At 44.2% G+C, this 18,179-nt stretch overlaps 2 protein-coding genes and 1 long non-coding RNA gene across 7 annotated transcripts in view; 2 read left to right on the top strand and 1 right to left on the bottom strand.

Moving 5' to 3' along the window:
- RNF144B (ring finger protein 144B) overlaps nt 1–6,678 on the bottom strand; it is a 167,995-nt gene extending 161,317 nt beyond the window's left edge. For 2 of the 5 annotated variants that reach the window (XM_084872783.1, XM_084872784.1), the window contains exon 1: nt 6,290–6,491. The gene's annotated coding sequence lies outside the window, so the exon portion shown is untranslated. Of the gene's footprint in view, nt 1–6,289 lie in introns of all 5 variants that reach the window. The other 3 variants (XM_084872787.1, XM_084872785.1, XM_084872786.1) reach the window with 3 other exon arrangements.
- The window catches only part of LOC311616863, a 569,237-nt gene that overhangs the window by 519,941 nt on the left and 31,117 nt on the right, over nt 1–18,179 (top strand). The gene's annotated exons all lie outside the window — the stretch shown is intronic.
- DEK (DEK proto-oncogene) overlaps nt 14,678–18,179 on the top strand; it is a 34,619-nt gene continuing 31,117 nt past the window's right edge. Inside the window, exons 1-2 of the mRNA XM_084872782.1 lie at nt 14,678–14,859; nt 15,227–15,401. Of these exons, the coding sequence (XP_084728908.1) occupies nt 15,236–15,401 (166 nt within the window). The 5' untranslated portion in view covers nt 14,678–14,859; nt 15,227–15,235. The remainder of the gene's footprint in view (nt 14,860–15,226; nt 15,402–18,179) is intronic.

The following is an 18,179-nucleotide window of genomic DNA, read 5'->3' as shown; positions in this document are numbered from 1 at the left end:
ACAATACTAGAGGCCCAGTGTACGAATTCATGCACGGGTGGGGTCCCTCAGCCTGGCTAGCAATTGGGGCTGATCGGGGCCAGTCAGCCAGGGAGGGAAGGACTGTGAGAGGTTGGCCAACCGTAGGAGATTAGCTGTGGGAGTGCACTGACCACTAGGGGACAGCTCCTGCATTTAGTGTCTTCCCCCTGTTGGTCAGTGTGTGTCATAGCTACCAGCTGGTCATCGGGTCATAACGGTTGCTTTAGCTTTTATATACATAGATTAGTGACTGTATTTCCTATATTGTACTTTAAACCCATAACTATTTTATAATTTCTCAATCCCTTCACCTTTCCCCACTCCCCCAGTTCCCCAAACTTCTCCCTTCTGGCAACCATAGTCTGTTCTCTATGTTGTTGAGTCTGTTTCTATTTAGTTTGTTCATTTATAAGTCAGAATTTCTTGAGGCACTTTTATTCTCTCCAGGGCTGAGGTGAGGAATGGAGCAAACATTGCCCAAGTTGCTCACAGATACATTCCCAAACTGTAGACTAAAACACTGGGCTTTGCCAAGGGTGTGGCTAAGGGACAATTGTTGTGTGTACTAGACCTAGCAGTGGAGTCTTTCAAAGAATTGAGAAAGATTTTCTATGAACCAACTAATTCAGAGAATAACCTCTGCCTTTGGGGACATGAAAGAAACTGCAAGGGAGAATGGTGATAAAAGAGGAAGGGAGCCTTTTACAGGTGCAAAGACTCTCGCTTGGGGTAGAAGTTTCAAGGAGACAACTCTTTACCTTTTGATGTAAGGCTTAATATCAATCATAAGCCAGAAGAAGCTGATTAAAATATAAGAAACTAAAGGTAAAACATCTACTGCTAAATAGTTATATTTGTGTCAGATTCGGTAAGTAATATTCTTCATAGGACAATGACTCTCTACCCTATCATACTAAAGTTCATTTTATAATGAATGTTTTATAAGTTACCCCTTTACTATCTAGAAGTGAAATTCTTAGAAAATATAGCCTAATTACATAATAGTACATACTTTCTAAACCAAGCAAATATAACATCCTAACTATAATATAAAGGAGACATAAAAGAAAGTAAATTTAATAAAGTAATACCCATTTTAACTTACACTTCCACTGACAGGATGACACTGTTAAAGAGGATTTTTAAAAAGCCTTGAAGGAATTGGTACCATGCATTGGAAAATCACTTGTTGAGAGCAATTGAGAGTGTGCCAAATTAGTCATATTATGGATGTCTTGTGAATCACCAAAATTTCATGGAATTATAAAGAAAATATTTATATTTTAAAAGACATCCTGATTATTAACCTGTTAACCGGGGAGTTCCCTTTTTAATTACACAACCTGTAACTGGCACGTACTCTTTCACTAGCACTTGTCAGTATGTCACACCCAGAGGACGTAATTTCATATTATTATTTTTTTATTTATACTTAATTAAAATAAATGAAATATATATTTTTTCGTTTATTTATATATAAAGCACAAAGGAAAATACAAAATTACAAACAAATAGAAAAGAATACCAACAAAAAAATGGAAACATCGAATTAAAAAATTATAAATTTTACAATTATAAAATTACAAAAATATATACCGTCCCTCTCAGGGCGCAACATATATTTCAAGGACGTATTCATATGTCCTACCCGTTCCCGATATTGTTTACGTTTGACGTATTTATAGGTCCCACGCGGTTAACAGGGGAATTAAGGATTAATTCCACATATTTTAAATGTAGTGATGGTATTTAACCACTAAATCAATGTCAATATGTTGAGCTCCATACTCTGAATACACCTAACCTGAAATATAAATCCATATAAAAACTTTATAGTCTTTTCAGAATTAGGAAACTTGTCAGATACCCCAAAATAGCATCTATCATCTATAGATTGAATCAATAGCTTGCACTAGTTAAGGAAGCAGTGTGAGGTAATGAAAGTGACATGTATCCTTGGTCAAGATGCTTAACTTCTCTGAAGCACAGATCCATGTAAAGGGAATAATAATTGCTACCTGTTAGGGCTGTAAAGAGTTGTGCGTGTTTTTTTAACTTATGTAAAATACCTCAATAAATAAAAGTTGAAGCACTAGCAAGAATACTTCCCTAGATTCTATATGGTTTCTTAAGATTAGATGCAATCTTGTGCCTACATGACAAGACAAATTCTTTTACAGCTGGTAAAAGGTCTCAACACTAAAATTTGAGAAAAGAGATACTTTAAGAACGAAGATCTTAAAAGACAAACATCAAGTGGTGAAACCAAAATGTGGGGTTTGAGTCAGAGTTCGTTGTCTCACAAAATCGAAGAATGAAGTCTCAGACAAAAACAATTAACAGAACCAAAGTTTATCAAGAAAAGACAATCCTGGAAAAGGTACAACTAGAATTCCAGGAGCAGGCCAGGGTCCAAAGCTTCTTTTCCATGTTACAGTCCAGAATTAAAATCTATTAGTCCATGTGTACAGTCCCACATTGCCGTAAGCCACGTGGATGCAGGGGAGTATATCCCTTGCCATCAATCTAAGAATCTAGTGTACTCGGAAAAGAGAAAGAGCGAGAGAAAAAAAGCTCGCACTTTTTTAATTTAGCCTTGCTAGCTTCTGATTGGTCCTTTCAAAAATGTTTGCCTTAGTAACATCCTTAGGATTGGTTTATATGTTTCACTGCCTAATGATTGGTTATTTGCAAGCTGTTTCTTAGTAACATCCATCCTTTTAAAAATCGCATCTTGGATGTACTCCTTTCTCTTCCTGCCCAGTTGAGTTGTCTCAGTAAGTCTGCCTGGTTGGGTGGCCTGCTTCTATTTCCTCCTCCTCCCATGGTCCCCCTCCCTGTCTTACCTAGTTTCCCTCTGTCTCCTCAGTGGAACTTCCTAAATCAAGCCTTAGCTCAATAGGGTATTGAGGACTAGAAACTACAATGATGATTTGCATTATTCCAGATGAAAATCTCTGGGGAGGAGTCTAAAGGCCAACCATTCCTGAAGGGTTTGCTGATTTGGTAAGTTATGCTTTTCACACACTTCATCATCTTACTCTGCTCTGTTTATACTCATCTTTCTTAGTGTACTCCTTTTCTTCTGTCAGCCAGTAGTAGTCCTCCCACCTATTGTAATGAAAAACCCAGGATGCTAGTTTAGAATAGTTCACTATCTTTGTAAATAATCTATATTGCTTTTAGCATCACACTTTGAGTTTCACTGGAAATCTAGCTGAGATTAGCAATGTACTTTGCTGCCATTCCTACCTTATTGAATTCGTATGTAAGTTCATTTAAAATTAGCAAAATCCACATTAGTACAAGAATTGGAAAGAATATAAAAATGTAATGGGTATTCTCAAAGTATGGAGTATGATATGAAGTGTTTCAATATTCATCTGTAGAAAGAAATAATTAATTAAATCTAGTTGACTTCTAAAGTGCCTTCTAATTTTAATACTCTATGACTATTATTTCCATGTAGTTGAATCATTGGAAATTAACAAAGCAATTTAATAAGGCAGTTTGTGATCTAGGTTGCACTGAGACTACTCTCTTCACAGCTAAATGTATTTCTTAGAATACTGAGCTAAAAATGTAACTGCATTCTGCAACCAATGCAAACATGTTCTAATTGATGGGAGGGGAAAAATGTTCAGTCCAGAGTGCCTGCAATTCCTCTGTGAGCTAGCGTGGCAGCGAGAGTGTGGGGTCAGCGAAGCATCAAGTTACAGACCAAATTAAAGGTCTGGAGAAGAGTGGTAGGGTCTAATCATCCACTGTCGAAGCTGCCAGAATTGGATCTACCACCCATACCCGCTCACAAAGGACTGCTCCACATATCCTAAGCACACGGAGTAAGGGCTTCAAACACGCCTTATTAACAGGGCCTTCAGTTCCAAATAGATCTTTATGGAATTGCTTCCTTGAAGTTTTTAGTTCTGTCATATTAAAATTTCCATGAAAAAGTAATCAAAACCTAATGCTTACAGTGTTCTGCCATAAAGAAAAATAGTGTGGGCTTTTGTTCCTATTAAAAACATGTGTTACATATATATATACATAATTATGTAAGTCCCAGACCCAGTGTACACACATATACACAAAAACGTTAGGAAAAAAAGTATAATAGTTTTTCCCGAGCCACAACATTCATAATATAATTTGTATTCTGTCCATAACTCCCCTCATTAAGCCAGTGCTTTGAAAAGGTCAGCAAGCAATGAATATTTCTGCCTATTGTTTGACACAGGCTGCAAACAATAGATTTATACAGATGAGTTAAGGTCACTTTTAAAATTCAAACAGTATTTTCTGGACCTGGTTAGCTGAATCATGTGCATCTGCACTATTTTTCCTAGGGGAAAGTTAATTTTAGAAAGAAGAAAAAGTTTGCCAGGGAAACAATCACATTGGCTCAATACCTAGACAGTGACTCTTCTTCAAGTTCAAAATGCTTTACAGAAAGTCTCCTACTTGTCCTTAAAATCCTTGAAAGCAGGTACCAAATACCATCCCTATTCCATAACAAGCATTTTGTTTCATTAAAAGTTGTATGATTTCATTTTATACCTCCTTTATGGTATTTTTAAAAGTTAGTGCTTCACCTCAATTTTCCAAAAGACCAAAATCTTTCTTTTCCCAGGTAGTTACATTCTGAGAGTTTGTTAGGTGCTTAGAATAGTTCCGGTACATATACATAGACATATATATGAAAAGCAGCAGATGTACTATGACAAAATACAATTTGGAGAAACATTTAGTTACCTGTGTAAATTCAAATACAATATAACTCACAGACACTCAACCAATTCAGGGTAGAAGAGCTTGGTTTAAATATTTAGGAATGGAGCCCTAGCTAGTTTGGCTCAGTGGATAGAGCTCCAGACTGAAGGGTACCAGGTTTGATTCCCCGTCAGGGCACAGGCCTGAGTTGTGGGCTCAGCCCCCAGTGTGGGGCGTGCAGGAGGCAGCGGATCAGTGATTCTCTCTCTCCTTCTCTGAATCAATAAAATATATCTTAGAAAATAATTAGGAATGTAAACAGGATCCAAATTATGAAAACATGACCATTCTTCCTGTTTCCTAGAGATAATAGGCCACTTGGCTCCCTAGCCTTAAAGTAACCAACATATAAAAATGCCAGTAGCCACTGACAGAGAAAGTCAGTCAATGCAAGCAAATGAAGACTTTTTGTTTCCCACCAGCATAGGTCTCATTCCTTTCTAATAGCCAGAGTACTTGCAAAGGAATTCTTACATTTTTTTAACTGATGTTTAAAAAGCTAACTCTTTAATGGGGGCTCTTAGAAGTGGTATTTCTCTCCATCCTTTATATAAAGTTTCAAATGAACTTTAACCCTCCCTTCCCAAAACTGTCATCTCTGAACCAATGGTACCCCACCAAATTCATCAACTTGAGGGGAACCAGCTTCCACTCTGTTTTTAATTCTCTATTCACACTTCTACTTCCAGGTGAGGCTTACAAACAGTTGGGTGCCCCCACTCCTACGCGGACCCTACAGATACTTTCAAGTGGTTATAACGGAGGAGCGCATTGCTATCACCTAAAGTGGTTAATAGACAGAAGCCCGCAAACACACACACACACACACACACACACACACACACACCGATTTCCGAATCAGGATCTCAGCAGCGCTGGACTAGGAGCTATTGCTCTAGGCTGTGATAAAGTTCTAGCTTCGTAGTCACCCAGAAAACCTTGGAAATTTATCACGTTTGATTTTCAGGAAAATCAAACCCCCAAAACCTTCAACCTACCATTTGGTGCAGATACAACAGAGGCTATACCGACCTTGGCCAAGAGTGAATACCGCTCCCCCCCCCCCCCCCAAGTTAGGATGGTAACAGAAGGAAAGGAGCTGTGATATTGCAGCTGGGACAGCATTGCACACTGTGCGGAGGGCGGGGAGGGGGGGGGTGTGCCGGTGTTTGCGCCCCACACCTGGTGAGGGTGGAACACCCGCCTCCTCCCCCAGAGCCCGAGGTGCGGGGTTCCGGGAGCTGCCCGGGGGCAAGGAAAGTGAGAGAAGGAAGGAGACCAGGATCCAACGTGCCGCGGAGTAGAAGCCGGGATGGCGGAGGGTCCCGCTTCCTTGCGGGCAGCCCTCCCAGAGCCCCAGGATGCCGAGGAGGCCCGGGAAGGGCGGGAGGTGAGGGGGGTGGGAGAGAGAAGGTGACAGTCTGGAGACGCCGAACCGCACCTGGTACGCCGGCCGGGCCGTGCTCGGAGGAGGGCTGCGCCCCGCGCCCCTCCTTACCTTGCGCGCGAGGTCGGAGTGGGGAGCAGAGGACGTGGGAGCGCAGGGCTGGCGAGGGGTGCGCCGCTCGGAGTCCGCTGTCAGCTCCGCCCCGCAGCTGCCCCGGGTCTCCGAGGCGCTGGGATCTCCTGCAACCTGCCCCCGGGCGTGTCTCAACCCTCTCCTCCTGCCCTGCACCAGCCGCCAGAGTCCTCTCCCCTCCAGCGGACCTCCGCCGCGCTCCCCTTCTCCCCCTGCTGTTTATTCCGGAGATCAGTGGCCCCTCTCCAGCCTTTCCCCCCACCCCACCCCCCTTCCCCCCCCACCCCCCCCCCCGCGCGCGTGCACGCACCGCCTCCCCCAGAAACGCGCTCTGAGCGAGAAGGCAGCGACTAGGTCCTTGAAATTCTGGGGCTGAGCCACCTCAAAACCCCTTTTAAAAATCTTGATCTGCCCAATGAGGGGAAAGATAGGCACCACGTCCATTCATCCCCGCCTCCGTCCTCCTGGGTCCTCACCACAACATCACTTAACTCTTGATATCAATGTAGATTGTGCTCTGAGAATCTCCTGCTAGTCATTTTAGTTTTTTTCAAAGTAATTTCTTCTGTTTTATTGTTTTTTAAATGAAGACGTTCCCACTATTTAAACTTAGGTTGCCAGGACATTCGAGTGGCCTAGGCCCTAGGGGAAAACACGTTCAGCTGTGCGAAACAGGGCATGTTTCCTTTGCCAGACAGCTTTGTGGACACCTGCCACCTGTCAGGGTTCCAAGGCAGGGCCAGGGCAGTAAATTACACCTGGCTTTGTTTACTGAGCATGCTCTGAGCCTCTGCTCTTACTAAGGAGAGACGCAGTTCCGAAGCCAAAGTTCTGGAAAGGAACAGGTGGATGCACTCAAAGACAGTTCCAATGGCCAGAGAACTGGCAATGGGCAGAGCACACTAAGTAATATAAAAGATAACTATGCAAGGGGGTCCGTGAAAATATTGCTGTATCACTAAAATGCAGGAGCTGGAGTGACATAACCCCTACTGGGGATGTGGAAGGTGACTAGTTAAATTGCATTGCATTGCATTCACTATCCATATACTATATATTTATGGAGGTTAGAGGCAGTGTAGTATTATTACTAATCAGTGATGCTATAATTTAAAGAATGTTAGGAATTAACACGAGAAGCAACCAGTTTATTATAGAGCCCTGATCATGCAGATACCTAGTAAAGATTGATCAGGTAACTTCTAATCTGAGGGCTGGGGGGTGGAAATGAATACTTACTAGAATTGTCAGTTTTTTCTATTAGGCAGAAAGTGGATATTGGAAGATAAACTTACCAAACAAGTTATTGCAAAGAACAAGCTTAGATAACATAGGAAGAGGAGGAGGGAAAGGTTAGCTCAAAGACTTTGGCCTTCTCATTCATTCATTATTTATTGAATGCTTGCTAGTTAAAGACACTGCTGGGTGCTAAAGATACAAGAGTTAATAAGAAAGGCAACATCTCCAACCTCACCAAGCTGAGTAGAGGGATAGACAAGTAAATAGGCTGCTAAAACTAGACACTTTGATGGAGGTCAGCACACACAGAAGGAAGTATACATGAAGCCCAGAGGAAGTGACTTTTACACTAAGACCTGAAGAGTGGGTGTAATTTGGACGGGACAATGATTGGGAGGAGAGTGCCGAAACCGGTTTGGCTCAATGGATAGAGTTTGGCTCAGTGGATAAAGCGTCAGCCTGTGGACTGAAAGGGCCCAGGTTTGATTCTGGTCAAAGGCATGTGCCTTGGTTGCTGGCAAAGTCCCAGTGGGGGGTGTGCATTAGGCAGCTGATCAATATTTCTCTCTTATCGATGTTTCTAACTCTGTCCCTCTCCCTTCCTCTCTGTAGAAAATCAATAATATATATATATATATATATATTTTAATTAAAAATAAAGAATTCTTTAAAGCTCATTATGGCTAGAGGATTTTAAGGGGTAGGGATGAGAATGAATCAGGGAGAATTCTAGAAAGGAGCACAAGATCAGTGAACAGCAAAGTATAGATCCTCCTGCCTTTGTGAAATATAAATTCAATCCCATAACAAATCCCTAGAGAGAGAAACTTTTCCTGAAGTGTGGAGGGAGGAGAGTCAGTGGTAGAAATAATAGAAGTAAATAGAAATTAGATATAGAAAATGGTGTGTTTGGGTTTTTTAATGAAATGTTTTATTTTCACAGTAACTCTAGTATAGTTCAAGGATTAAAATAATGTTGAATTGTAACTGAATAGTGGAATGAATTAATGGAAACTTTGACGTACAGGAATCACTTTGATGATTCCCAAATTTCCTATTATGTAAGAGCTTGCCCCTACTCCAGTTTCCCTCTCCTTTTGAGAATTTTATTATAGCTTTCACTCCTCCCATCTAATTGTTTTATGGCCTTCCTCAGTCTGGACCCATCTGTTCATGCTACTTCTAGGAGGCCATGCTCTCTAGATTCACTAAGCGCTAGACATCTATGGCTGCTATCGGGAGCTGAATTACTTGGCTGTAACTATTGTGGGCTATAATCAGAAGATCCCATGGAAATCCTGAGGCCTGGGCAAGGGTGCTCTGAGGTACTAGGGCTCCCTGCTGGATCCTCCCACCTGACTCTGAGATAAATGAGCAAAGGTGAAGGCAAGAGAGAAGTGCCCTGGCCAGTGTGCCTTAGTTGGTTAGGCGTCATCCTGTGCATCAGAAATTGCCAGTTCAATTCCTGGTCAAGAGTACGATTCCAGCCGGGACCGGTTTGGCTCAATGTAGAGCGTCGGCTTGGGGACTGAAGGGTCCCAGGTTCGATTCTGGTCAAGGGCATGTACCTTGGTTGCAGGCAGATCCCCAGTAGGGGGTGTGCAAGAGGCAGCTGATCAATCACTCTCATTGATGTTTCTAACTCTCTATCTCTCTCCCTTCCTCTGTACAAAATCAATAATATATATATATATATATATATATATATATATATATATATATATATATATATATATATATATTAAAAAAAAAAAAAAAAAGAGTACAAGTCCATGCTAGGGTTGTGGCTCAATCCCCATTAGGGGGCCTTTAGGAGGTAGACAATCAGTGTTATGCTCTCATGTCAGTAAACTATTTAAAAAATATATAGATGAAAGCAAGGGGGAAGGGCTGGCTGGCCTTAGGAGAGCAGAGCTAGAGTAGAACAGCCAAACATTTTAACTCTAGATCATGCGCTTCATTATTCTTTTGTTGTTGTTTTAAGATTATTTGCTGCGCTCGCTCGCTCTCTCTCTCTCTCTCTCTCTCTCTCTCTCTCTAGTTGAGCTCTATTTTCTTCAATTTTATTTTCTATTTTTTATTTCTATTTCTCTTCTCCTCTTTTTATTTTAAATTTCTTATCATGTCTCTGACTTTTGCAAGTCTAATCACCATTTCCCTCATTTTTCCTACTGCTCACTCTGAATAGTCTTCCCTGGCCATTGTCATTAACAACCAACTGGATATTGCTGCATTCACATATTTTAAAACGAATCTCATAATACTAAAGTGTGTACTTTGGCTAATTTCTTTGACCAAAATAGAATATGATATCTAGTTTTTAGAAGAAGCAAATGTGTCCCTATATTTATATTTATGAACAGGTTTAAATAAGAATCTGGTCCTCAGCTATTCAAGCCATGTTCATTTACAGAATTGATATTGTTGGAAGGTCTTTAAATAGCAGCCAGACAACACTCATGCCACTGTCTAAGCACCAAAAGGGGATGCATTTCAATTAAAGAAATATTTTTAAGGTATTGCTATGTGTCAGGCACTGTGCCAAGTACTGGGAGAGAATATATAGCATGAACATGGTCTCTGTCCATGAAGCTTATAGTCTGGGAAGGATAGATATATGTATGTAAGAGCTAGATATGTGTGTGATAAAAATAGATATATGTGTGCAGTATATATAAAAACTTCTCAAAGCAAAATGAAAAAACATTAAGAATCAAGGTTTAAGAACAGGGTGGGGCAAAAGTAGGTTTATAGTTTTGAGTATGCAAAAGTCTATCCTTGCATTATTATTTACTAGAGGCCCAGTGCACAAAATTTGTGCATAGAGGATTCAGGGGGTCTCTCAGTCCAACCTGCACCCTCTCCAATCCGAGAGTCCTCAGGAGATGTCCTACTGACTGCTTAGGCCCACTCCCCGTGGTTCTCTGCTATCTGCAGAGCCTTCTTGGTCGCTTCCAGGTCACTGCGGCAATGACCAAGCAGGCCCTGCTCTCAGAGGCCACCCCCCAGGACTGGAGGATTCCAGCGGGGCTGAGAGGATTCCAGTGCTGCCATCTTGTGGCTATGGGTGCTGCCATCTTTGTGTCAGAGTGGCGATTAATTTGCATATTACTCTTTTATTAGATAGGATTAATTGTCATATTATTTTCTATAGGAACAATTATAAACCTACTTTTGCTTCACCCTGTATTTCCAAAATAAAACTAACATACTTTTAGGCACATTCCCTCTTCACCTCAACTGTATCTTATCTAATGGCAATTATTAGCCTCTTCTGTGCGGAGACAGCTATGCTCACCAACTGCTCCATATGTGCCCTCTAGTGCCTAGATTCTTTGCAATTAAATGAGGTCATAGGACTGATATGGTCACTGGCCAATGAGCAGACTCATAGAAGGGAAGAAATGAGTTCTCTTGCAGTCTTTCTCCCACTCCCCCATCATGAACACCAAGGACTTGTGTTGAGATAGTGGATCTATAAGATCAAAGTAGCCTAAAGAAATAAATAAACCACATGAATAGAAGCCCTGGGGAGTTGCTAGTACCAACAGAAAGCTTTACCGAATAAGAAATAAACTTTTGCTGTTAAACAAAATTGTTGAACTGCTGTTAAATAAACTTTTGCTGAAATAACCCACCCTATCCTTATATACCATTTCATTAAAAAAAATCGTTCTGAATATTCATAATAAGCGTTTAATAAGATTGGTTTGCATTCATTTGGCAAATACTTACTGACCACTTATTATTGTTTGGCACTGCTGCAGGTGCTGAGAATACATGATGAATAAGACAGAGTCCCTGAAGCTTTAAGGAACCTACTGTTTTACCCAGATGACAGGCAATGACATTTCAGGTAGTGATAAATGCAACAAAGACATCAAGATCTTGCCCAATTTCATTAAGTGTCTTTACTTTCCTCCGTACTCAACTCAGATTCTATACACCATCATGTTCATTGTCCTGCCCATATATCACCTCACTTACGCTTCTCTCGTCTTCATACTTGCCTGGCAAAATCCTAACCTGATTAAACCCAAACCTTTGCCATCTTCACATCTCCTCCTGGGGAGCTGAATATGTCTGGAGAAAAATAATAATCCTAACTGGTCTCACTTGGACTTCATGGTCACTATTCCCACTGGATGCGCCTAACAGCTTCCAGGCAACCATATTACATCCCCTGATCCATCCATCCCCATTCTCCTACCAAACTCATGTGTCCTTTCTCCTGAAACTTGCAACAGTCCTCTCCCACACTCACTCATTGACAATGATTTTGCTACTGACTTCACTGAAAAACTTAATGGACTTCTAAAACTTCCACCACATCTGCCAAAACCCACATAGTGAGGGTACACATATACTCCGTGTTTAAAACTGCCCATGTTCCTTCTAAGGACAATTCCTCCACTTGTGCACTAGATTCTGTCACCTCTCATCTGGAAACATGGAAATGTGCCACCAGATCCCCCTTCCAAGGCCCAGTTGCAGAGTCTGTAGTCAGGAGCCTCCATCTGTCAGCTCCTTCAGGGTCTGCTATGGCTGTGGAGTCACTGCGTATGAGGTCATGCCCTTACTGGGACAGCTTGCATGCAGTAAGCAAGGTTGGCCTATAAAAGCCCAGCCAGGCAGAACACTCAGAAGAAGAATACTCACTCCAGAGCTCCCACGGGGCTGGCTGAAGCTTTGTCAGATCTGATTCACAGTTGGATTTCTTCCTCTGTACAATCCTGCTTCCTTCCCCCTTTGTTTCACAGGTGCTGATCCCTAATAAATTTCTAGCTCCTCAAATTCTGCTTCAGCATCTCCTTAGAGAACCCAACTTGACATATCTACTGTAGGTCGCTCAGTTCCAGCTATTGCCCCTCCATCTTTCATCAATGTTTCCCTCTCACTGATTCATCCCCATCATCTCATCAATATACAATTGTATCTTCATTCTTAAACAACAGACTCCCTTTGAGCTAACTTCCCCATTTCTCTGCTCCCCTGAACACCAACATTTCTGAAAAGATCATCAGAATCCATTCCTAGCCTATCTGTCTCTCTATATCCCCACTCCTGGCACCGTCATACTCACCACTCCACAGAAATAGCTGTTGTCAGTTATATATAATTCATCATTGTTATATCAGATGGCCAATTCTCAGTTCTCTTCTCAACTGACCTTTAAAAGCAGCGTCTGACCCAGTTAACCACCCTCTCCCTCTTAGACAATTGTTCCCTTGGCTTCTGAAACACAACATTCACTTGATTTTCCTCCTACTTCACTGGCTACAGTTGCTCCTTCTTATCTCCTTTGCTGGTTCCTCTTCCTCTCCTGACCCTCTAAACATTGAAGAGCTCCAAGGTACAACCTTGAACCTTTCCTCATCTATACCAATATTCAGTTAGTGAACGCATCTGGCCCCAGGGTTTAGAGACCATGTACATGTTGACAACTGCTAAATTTATATCTTGAGCTAGAGATTCTTCCTCTGAATGCCAGACTCTTGCATCCAGCTGCTATTCTGAGTCTCCATTTAGATGCTAACGGGAGGGAATCTCAGACCTTACATATTTAAACAAAACATATGATCCCCATCATTTAGCTCTATGTGCAAATGCATCTCCTTCCTCACTACCACCAGGCCTGCAGGGGAGGATGGTTAGGGGCAAGTGATGGTATTGAGGAAGGAGAAACATTTGAGCATAGAGCTAAATGATGTGAAGGTGCAACAAATCATTTGAAATTTCTGAGGGAAAAGCAGTCCTAGCAGAAAAAAGTAAGTGGAAAGGTCAAGGTAGGAATGAGCTTGTCTTTATGGAGAAACATGAAGGCAGGCTGTGTGGCTGAAACAGCCAACTGTGTTGGAGAGTTGAGATCAAGGCTGTCAGCAACTGCATAACTCAGGACCTTATAAACCACTGTACTTGAATTTTACTCCAAGTATGAGGGAAGCCATGAGAGAGCTTTAAGCAAGAAGAGTACCCAATCTGATTAAAACAATATGTTGATTGCTTTGTGACTAGTAGGTGATGGGGTGACAATATGGAAGCCACCTGACCAGTGAGTGGCAGGCTGTGTGGAAATCCATGCAAAAGAAAAGAAGGGACGGGATTCAAATGGCGTCAGTGGAATGGGAAATGGTATAAAGTTTGAGGTTGGAATGACAAGATTTGCTTATGTTTTTGGTAGGGCCCTAAAAGGAAAAGAGATTCAAAAGAAATGTCTAATTTTGCGCTGCAATCCGAAGTCCATCCAGGCACATTTATTTTTGTTTTTGGATGTATCCTATTTCCATTAAGTCCAAGGATCCTTTAGTTAGTGGCTTAGTTGTTGGGGGAAAATGAAGAGAATCCCATACAGAACGGGAGAATATTTGAGGAAGAGCAATAGTGCATTCAGTTTTTGAAGTGTTGAGATATAAAGATCTGTGGAGATGGCCTAGGACCATGGTCGACAAACCGCGAGAGCCACAGGCGGCTCTTTGGCCCCTTGAGTGTGGCTCTTCCACAAAATACCACGGCCTGGATGAGTCTATTTTGAAGAATGGCTTTAGAAGTTTAAGTTTAAAAAATGTGGCTCTCAAAAGAAATTTCAGTCGATGTACTGTTGACTAATGAGTTTGCCGACCACTGGGCTAGAACTCATGAGGGAAGGGTCTGGCCTGGACAATGCTCGTTTCCTCTATTATAACCAACACACCATTCCCCCTTCCAGGTACAGGTCTGGAAATCTACTTGTCCCCGGCGACGTGGCGGCGGGGTCCTCAGTGGTGGCCAACAAGAGCTCTGGGTCCTAACCGGGAGCGCTCATTTCACCCGAAATACTGCAGACAGCGACGCCAAGGTTTGCAAACTTCTCTCCCACCCGCGGCCCGCCGGCCCGGCCCGTGGCCACGCCCCTTCCCCCGCGCCCGGCACCCCCTCCCTCCCGCCCCCCACAGGCCCGGGAACCCACGCAAGCCCCCTAGCGCCCGCCCAGCGCAGCCCCGCGCGAGAGCGGAGCGCGCGCCTCCGGGCGCGGCCCCACGACCGCTCGCGGCCCCGCTCCGCCCGCCGCCGCTTTCCCGCGGAGGCGCCGCCGGCCCCGCCCCCCGCGCGCGCGCGCCAGCCCCGGCCCGCGCCCTGATTGGCCGCCGCATTCCCGCTTTCTTGCCCGAACCGCCATTTTGAAAATCTTGTTGATTCTGGGGAGCGGGGAGCGCGGCGCGAGCGCCAGGCCAGACAGCGTCCGCGCGCCCTCTCCTCCGCGCCCGCCGCCGTCGCCTCCCAGAGCGCCCCCGTGCCCACGCGCGCCCGGCCCGCGGCGGCCGCGACCCCTGGTGAGGGCTGCCCCGGGGCGGGGGGCCGGAGGGTTCCGCGGGCCTCGCCCGTCCGCCGCGGCCTCGGACAGCGGCCTGGGGCGGGGGGAGGGGACGCGGCGCGGCCGGAGGGGAGGGGGTGGGAGGGGCGGCTCGCCCCGCGGTTCCCGCCTCAGGGTCTCCCGGCCCGCGGGCGGAGTGGGAGGGCCGGCCCGGGGGAGGGAGCGCCGCTGTCCGGGTCCCGGAGGGGCAGCTTTGAGGGCCGGGGGCGGGGAGGAGGGTGTCCCGCGGCCCCGGGTCCTGGGCCCTGAGGGGCGGGGGGTCGGGGCCGCCCGTCCCTCCCGCCCGAGGCGCGGAGACCGAGGCGCCCGCGTCCTCCCGCCCGCAGGCCGCCAGCATGTCGTCCCCGGGCCCTGCGGCGGCGGAGGGAGAGGGAACCCCCGAGCAGCCCGCGGCCGAGAAGGAGCCCGAAATCCCCGGCCCGAAGGAGGTAAGCGAGGAGGAGGAGGAGGAGGAGGAGGAAGACGACGACGAGGAGGACGAGGACGAGGAAGAGGAGAAAGGTGGGCAGCCCTGTCCCCGAGGGATGGGTTTTACAGGAAATAATAAGATTTCTGGCTCTTTGGCGCTCAGAGGCACTACATTGGCGTGTCCGGCAAGAAAGCGAAATCTCGTCTCTGGCTTTGTGTTGAGCAACCGCAGAGGATTAACTTGGTGGATCCCGGTTTTTATCAAACACACTGTAGGTGTTGTGAGTGTGCCTTGTGGGGTGCAGTTGACGCCTCAGCATCAGAATGCTTTTGTAAGGTTTCTGCCCTTGGGCTGGAAGTTTGGAAGTTTCAGACCTGTTTTTTAAAACTCGTAGCCTCTTTTATGTCAATAAGGTATTGTTTTATTTTTAAATCTGTTGCCTTTTGAGGCTATTGTAAAGTCTGGAGTGAAGCGACACGCCGAGCTGAAGGTTAGTCCTGGACCCGTTTAATCTGTTTGCTGAGTTTCTAAGGCCTCGGGGCGTTCCTTTCTCGGAGAAACTGGTGACGGGGCAGCTGTTGCTCCTTGAGAAAGTGGTTGCGAGTGAAAGCACTGAGCTCAGAGCTGCGAAAGAAAGTGAAATGGGAGCTCAGCGCCGCCTGGGTTTCAGGGTTGAGGGAGAACATTCACCGTTTGACGGGAGGCGTGAAACAGGAGAACCTGGGGGGCTGAGGGGAGGCGCCGGCTGCATCAGCTCCTCCAGAGGAGAGGAGGCAGCGCCCAGGAAACCTTCAGCCACCCGAACATCCCAGTGAGAGATCTTCACATTCTGAGATGCTATCAGCCTACTCTGGGCTCCATATGTGGCTACAACGCAGCCACGCTGGGGGAGACGTACACATGAAGTGTTTAAAAAAGCAGGTTTAACTCTTCATTTCTTTTAAGCCAAAACTAGTCAGTCCACATCCAGCGTTTTATAAGTACAGTCTGGGTTGAGGGAACACAGAATGGTCTGCCTTTTGTTTGTTTAAAGTGGTAAGTGCTCTAAGAAGGGAGCATGTCCACATTTAGGAAAAAAATGTTATTTTGTTAACTATGCATAGTCCCATAACAAAATGGGCTGTAATATCTACTGGTTCAAGATTTTCTCAGCACTTTCTCCTCCAGCTTTTTTTGTTTTTATTTTTAGTCTTTTATTTTTTAGTTGTTTTTTGTTTGTTTTTTGTTTTGGTTTTTTTATTGATTTCAGAGAGGAAGGAAAAGGGGGAGAGAGTTATTTGAAACATCAGTGATGAGAGAGAATCATTGATAGGCTGCCTCCTGCACGCCCCTAGCTGGGGATCCAGCCACCCAACCTGGGCTTGTACCCTTGGCCAGAATCAAACCCCGTACCCTTCAGTCTGCATGCTATTCTCTGAGCCATCCAGCTAGGGCTTGTTTTTAGTCGTTTTTAAAAACAGGGTTTGGGCCTTAGCCAGTTTCACTCAGTGATGGAGCGTCGGCCTGTGGACTGAGGTGTCCTGGGTTTGATTCCATTTAAGGGCTTGTACCTTGGTTGTGGGCACATCCCCAGTGGGAGGTGTGCAGAAGGCAGCTGATGGATGTTTCTCTCTCATCAATGTTTCTAACTTTGTCTCTCCCTCTCTGTAAAAATAAATAAATAAATAAATAAATAATAAAAATCAATAAAATATACTTAAAAAATAAAATAAAGACAGGATTTAGATGCCACAGAGATCATGAATTTCAACATGAAATTTAAAAATATATATTCCCAAGTAGTTCAGATTTATTATTCCTCAATTTAGGTCTCAATGGAACAACAAGAATTTCAGACGTTTTTATCCTACTTAGCCCTGAAAATTTAAGTATCCTACTGAGGCATAAGAAAAGGCAATGAAGTCTGTACCAAATAAGGGATTAATTGACTTTTAGCAATAGTTTTCTTGGCAGGACTTGAGGGGAATGCCTAGTAAAAGATGATTCCTAGATTTCTATCTTTGGCATCTGTATGGATAATGTTACCATTTTCTGGAAAATAGAATTCATGAAGGTGAGTGAGTTTGGAGATGATTATGACTTCTATTTTTGATATATTTAGTGAGGTGTCTATAGGACAGGAAGTAGAGCTGTCCAGTGGCAGCCCAGTTAGTTGAAGCTGGGGAAAAAACTCTGGACTTGAGATAGACCAGGAAAATTATTAGCTTATACATGGTATTTAACTCAAGCCTAATGGTTTAAATCACTCAAAGAAAGAAAGTAGGGTGACAGGAGTTGCTTTTTGGGTGCTTTCCTTTCTGTATACCATCGCCAGAATTTACCTGCTGGAATCCTCTTTCCCTAATGCTTTCTGTGCAAATCCTTTTGATTTGTTAAAATCTTTATTGTTGAAAGTATTACATATGCCCCCTTTTTCTCCCATTGACCCTTTTAGCCCCCTTGCCCCAGGCTTTTACCACACTATTGCCTGTGTCCATGGGTTATGCATACAAATTCTTGTTAATCTCTTCCCTCCCACCCACACCTTCCCTCTGAGATTTGACAGTCTATTCCATGCTTCTATGTGCAAATCCTTACATCTCCAAATCTTAACTGTCCTTCAAAGCCAGTTCCAATGTTTTGATCCTCATTGGATTCCTAATCCAAAGATATTCTTTCCTCAACTCTCAGAATTGTTTGTGTCTTTATTAAAAGTGTCCTGGCCCTGACTGGTTTGGCTCAGTGGATAGAGCGTCGGCCTGTGTACTGAAGGGTCCCAGGTTCGATTCCCGTCAAGGGCATGCACCTTGGTTGTGGGCACATCCGCATCGTGGGTGTGTGCAGGAGGTGGCTGATCGATGTTTCTAATTCTCTATCCCTCTCCTTTCCTC

This window comes from Pipistrellus hanaki (genome assembly GCF_964339955.1).
Source record: "Pipistrellus hanaki genome assembly, chromosome: 2".
Classification (NCBI taxonomy): domain Eukaryota; kingdom Metazoa; phylum Chordata; class Mammalia; order Chiroptera; family Vespertilionidae; genus Pipistrellus; species Pipistrellus hanaki.
Note: the sequence above shows the minus strand (reverse complement) of the source record. Positions and strands in the feature narration are given on the sequence as shown.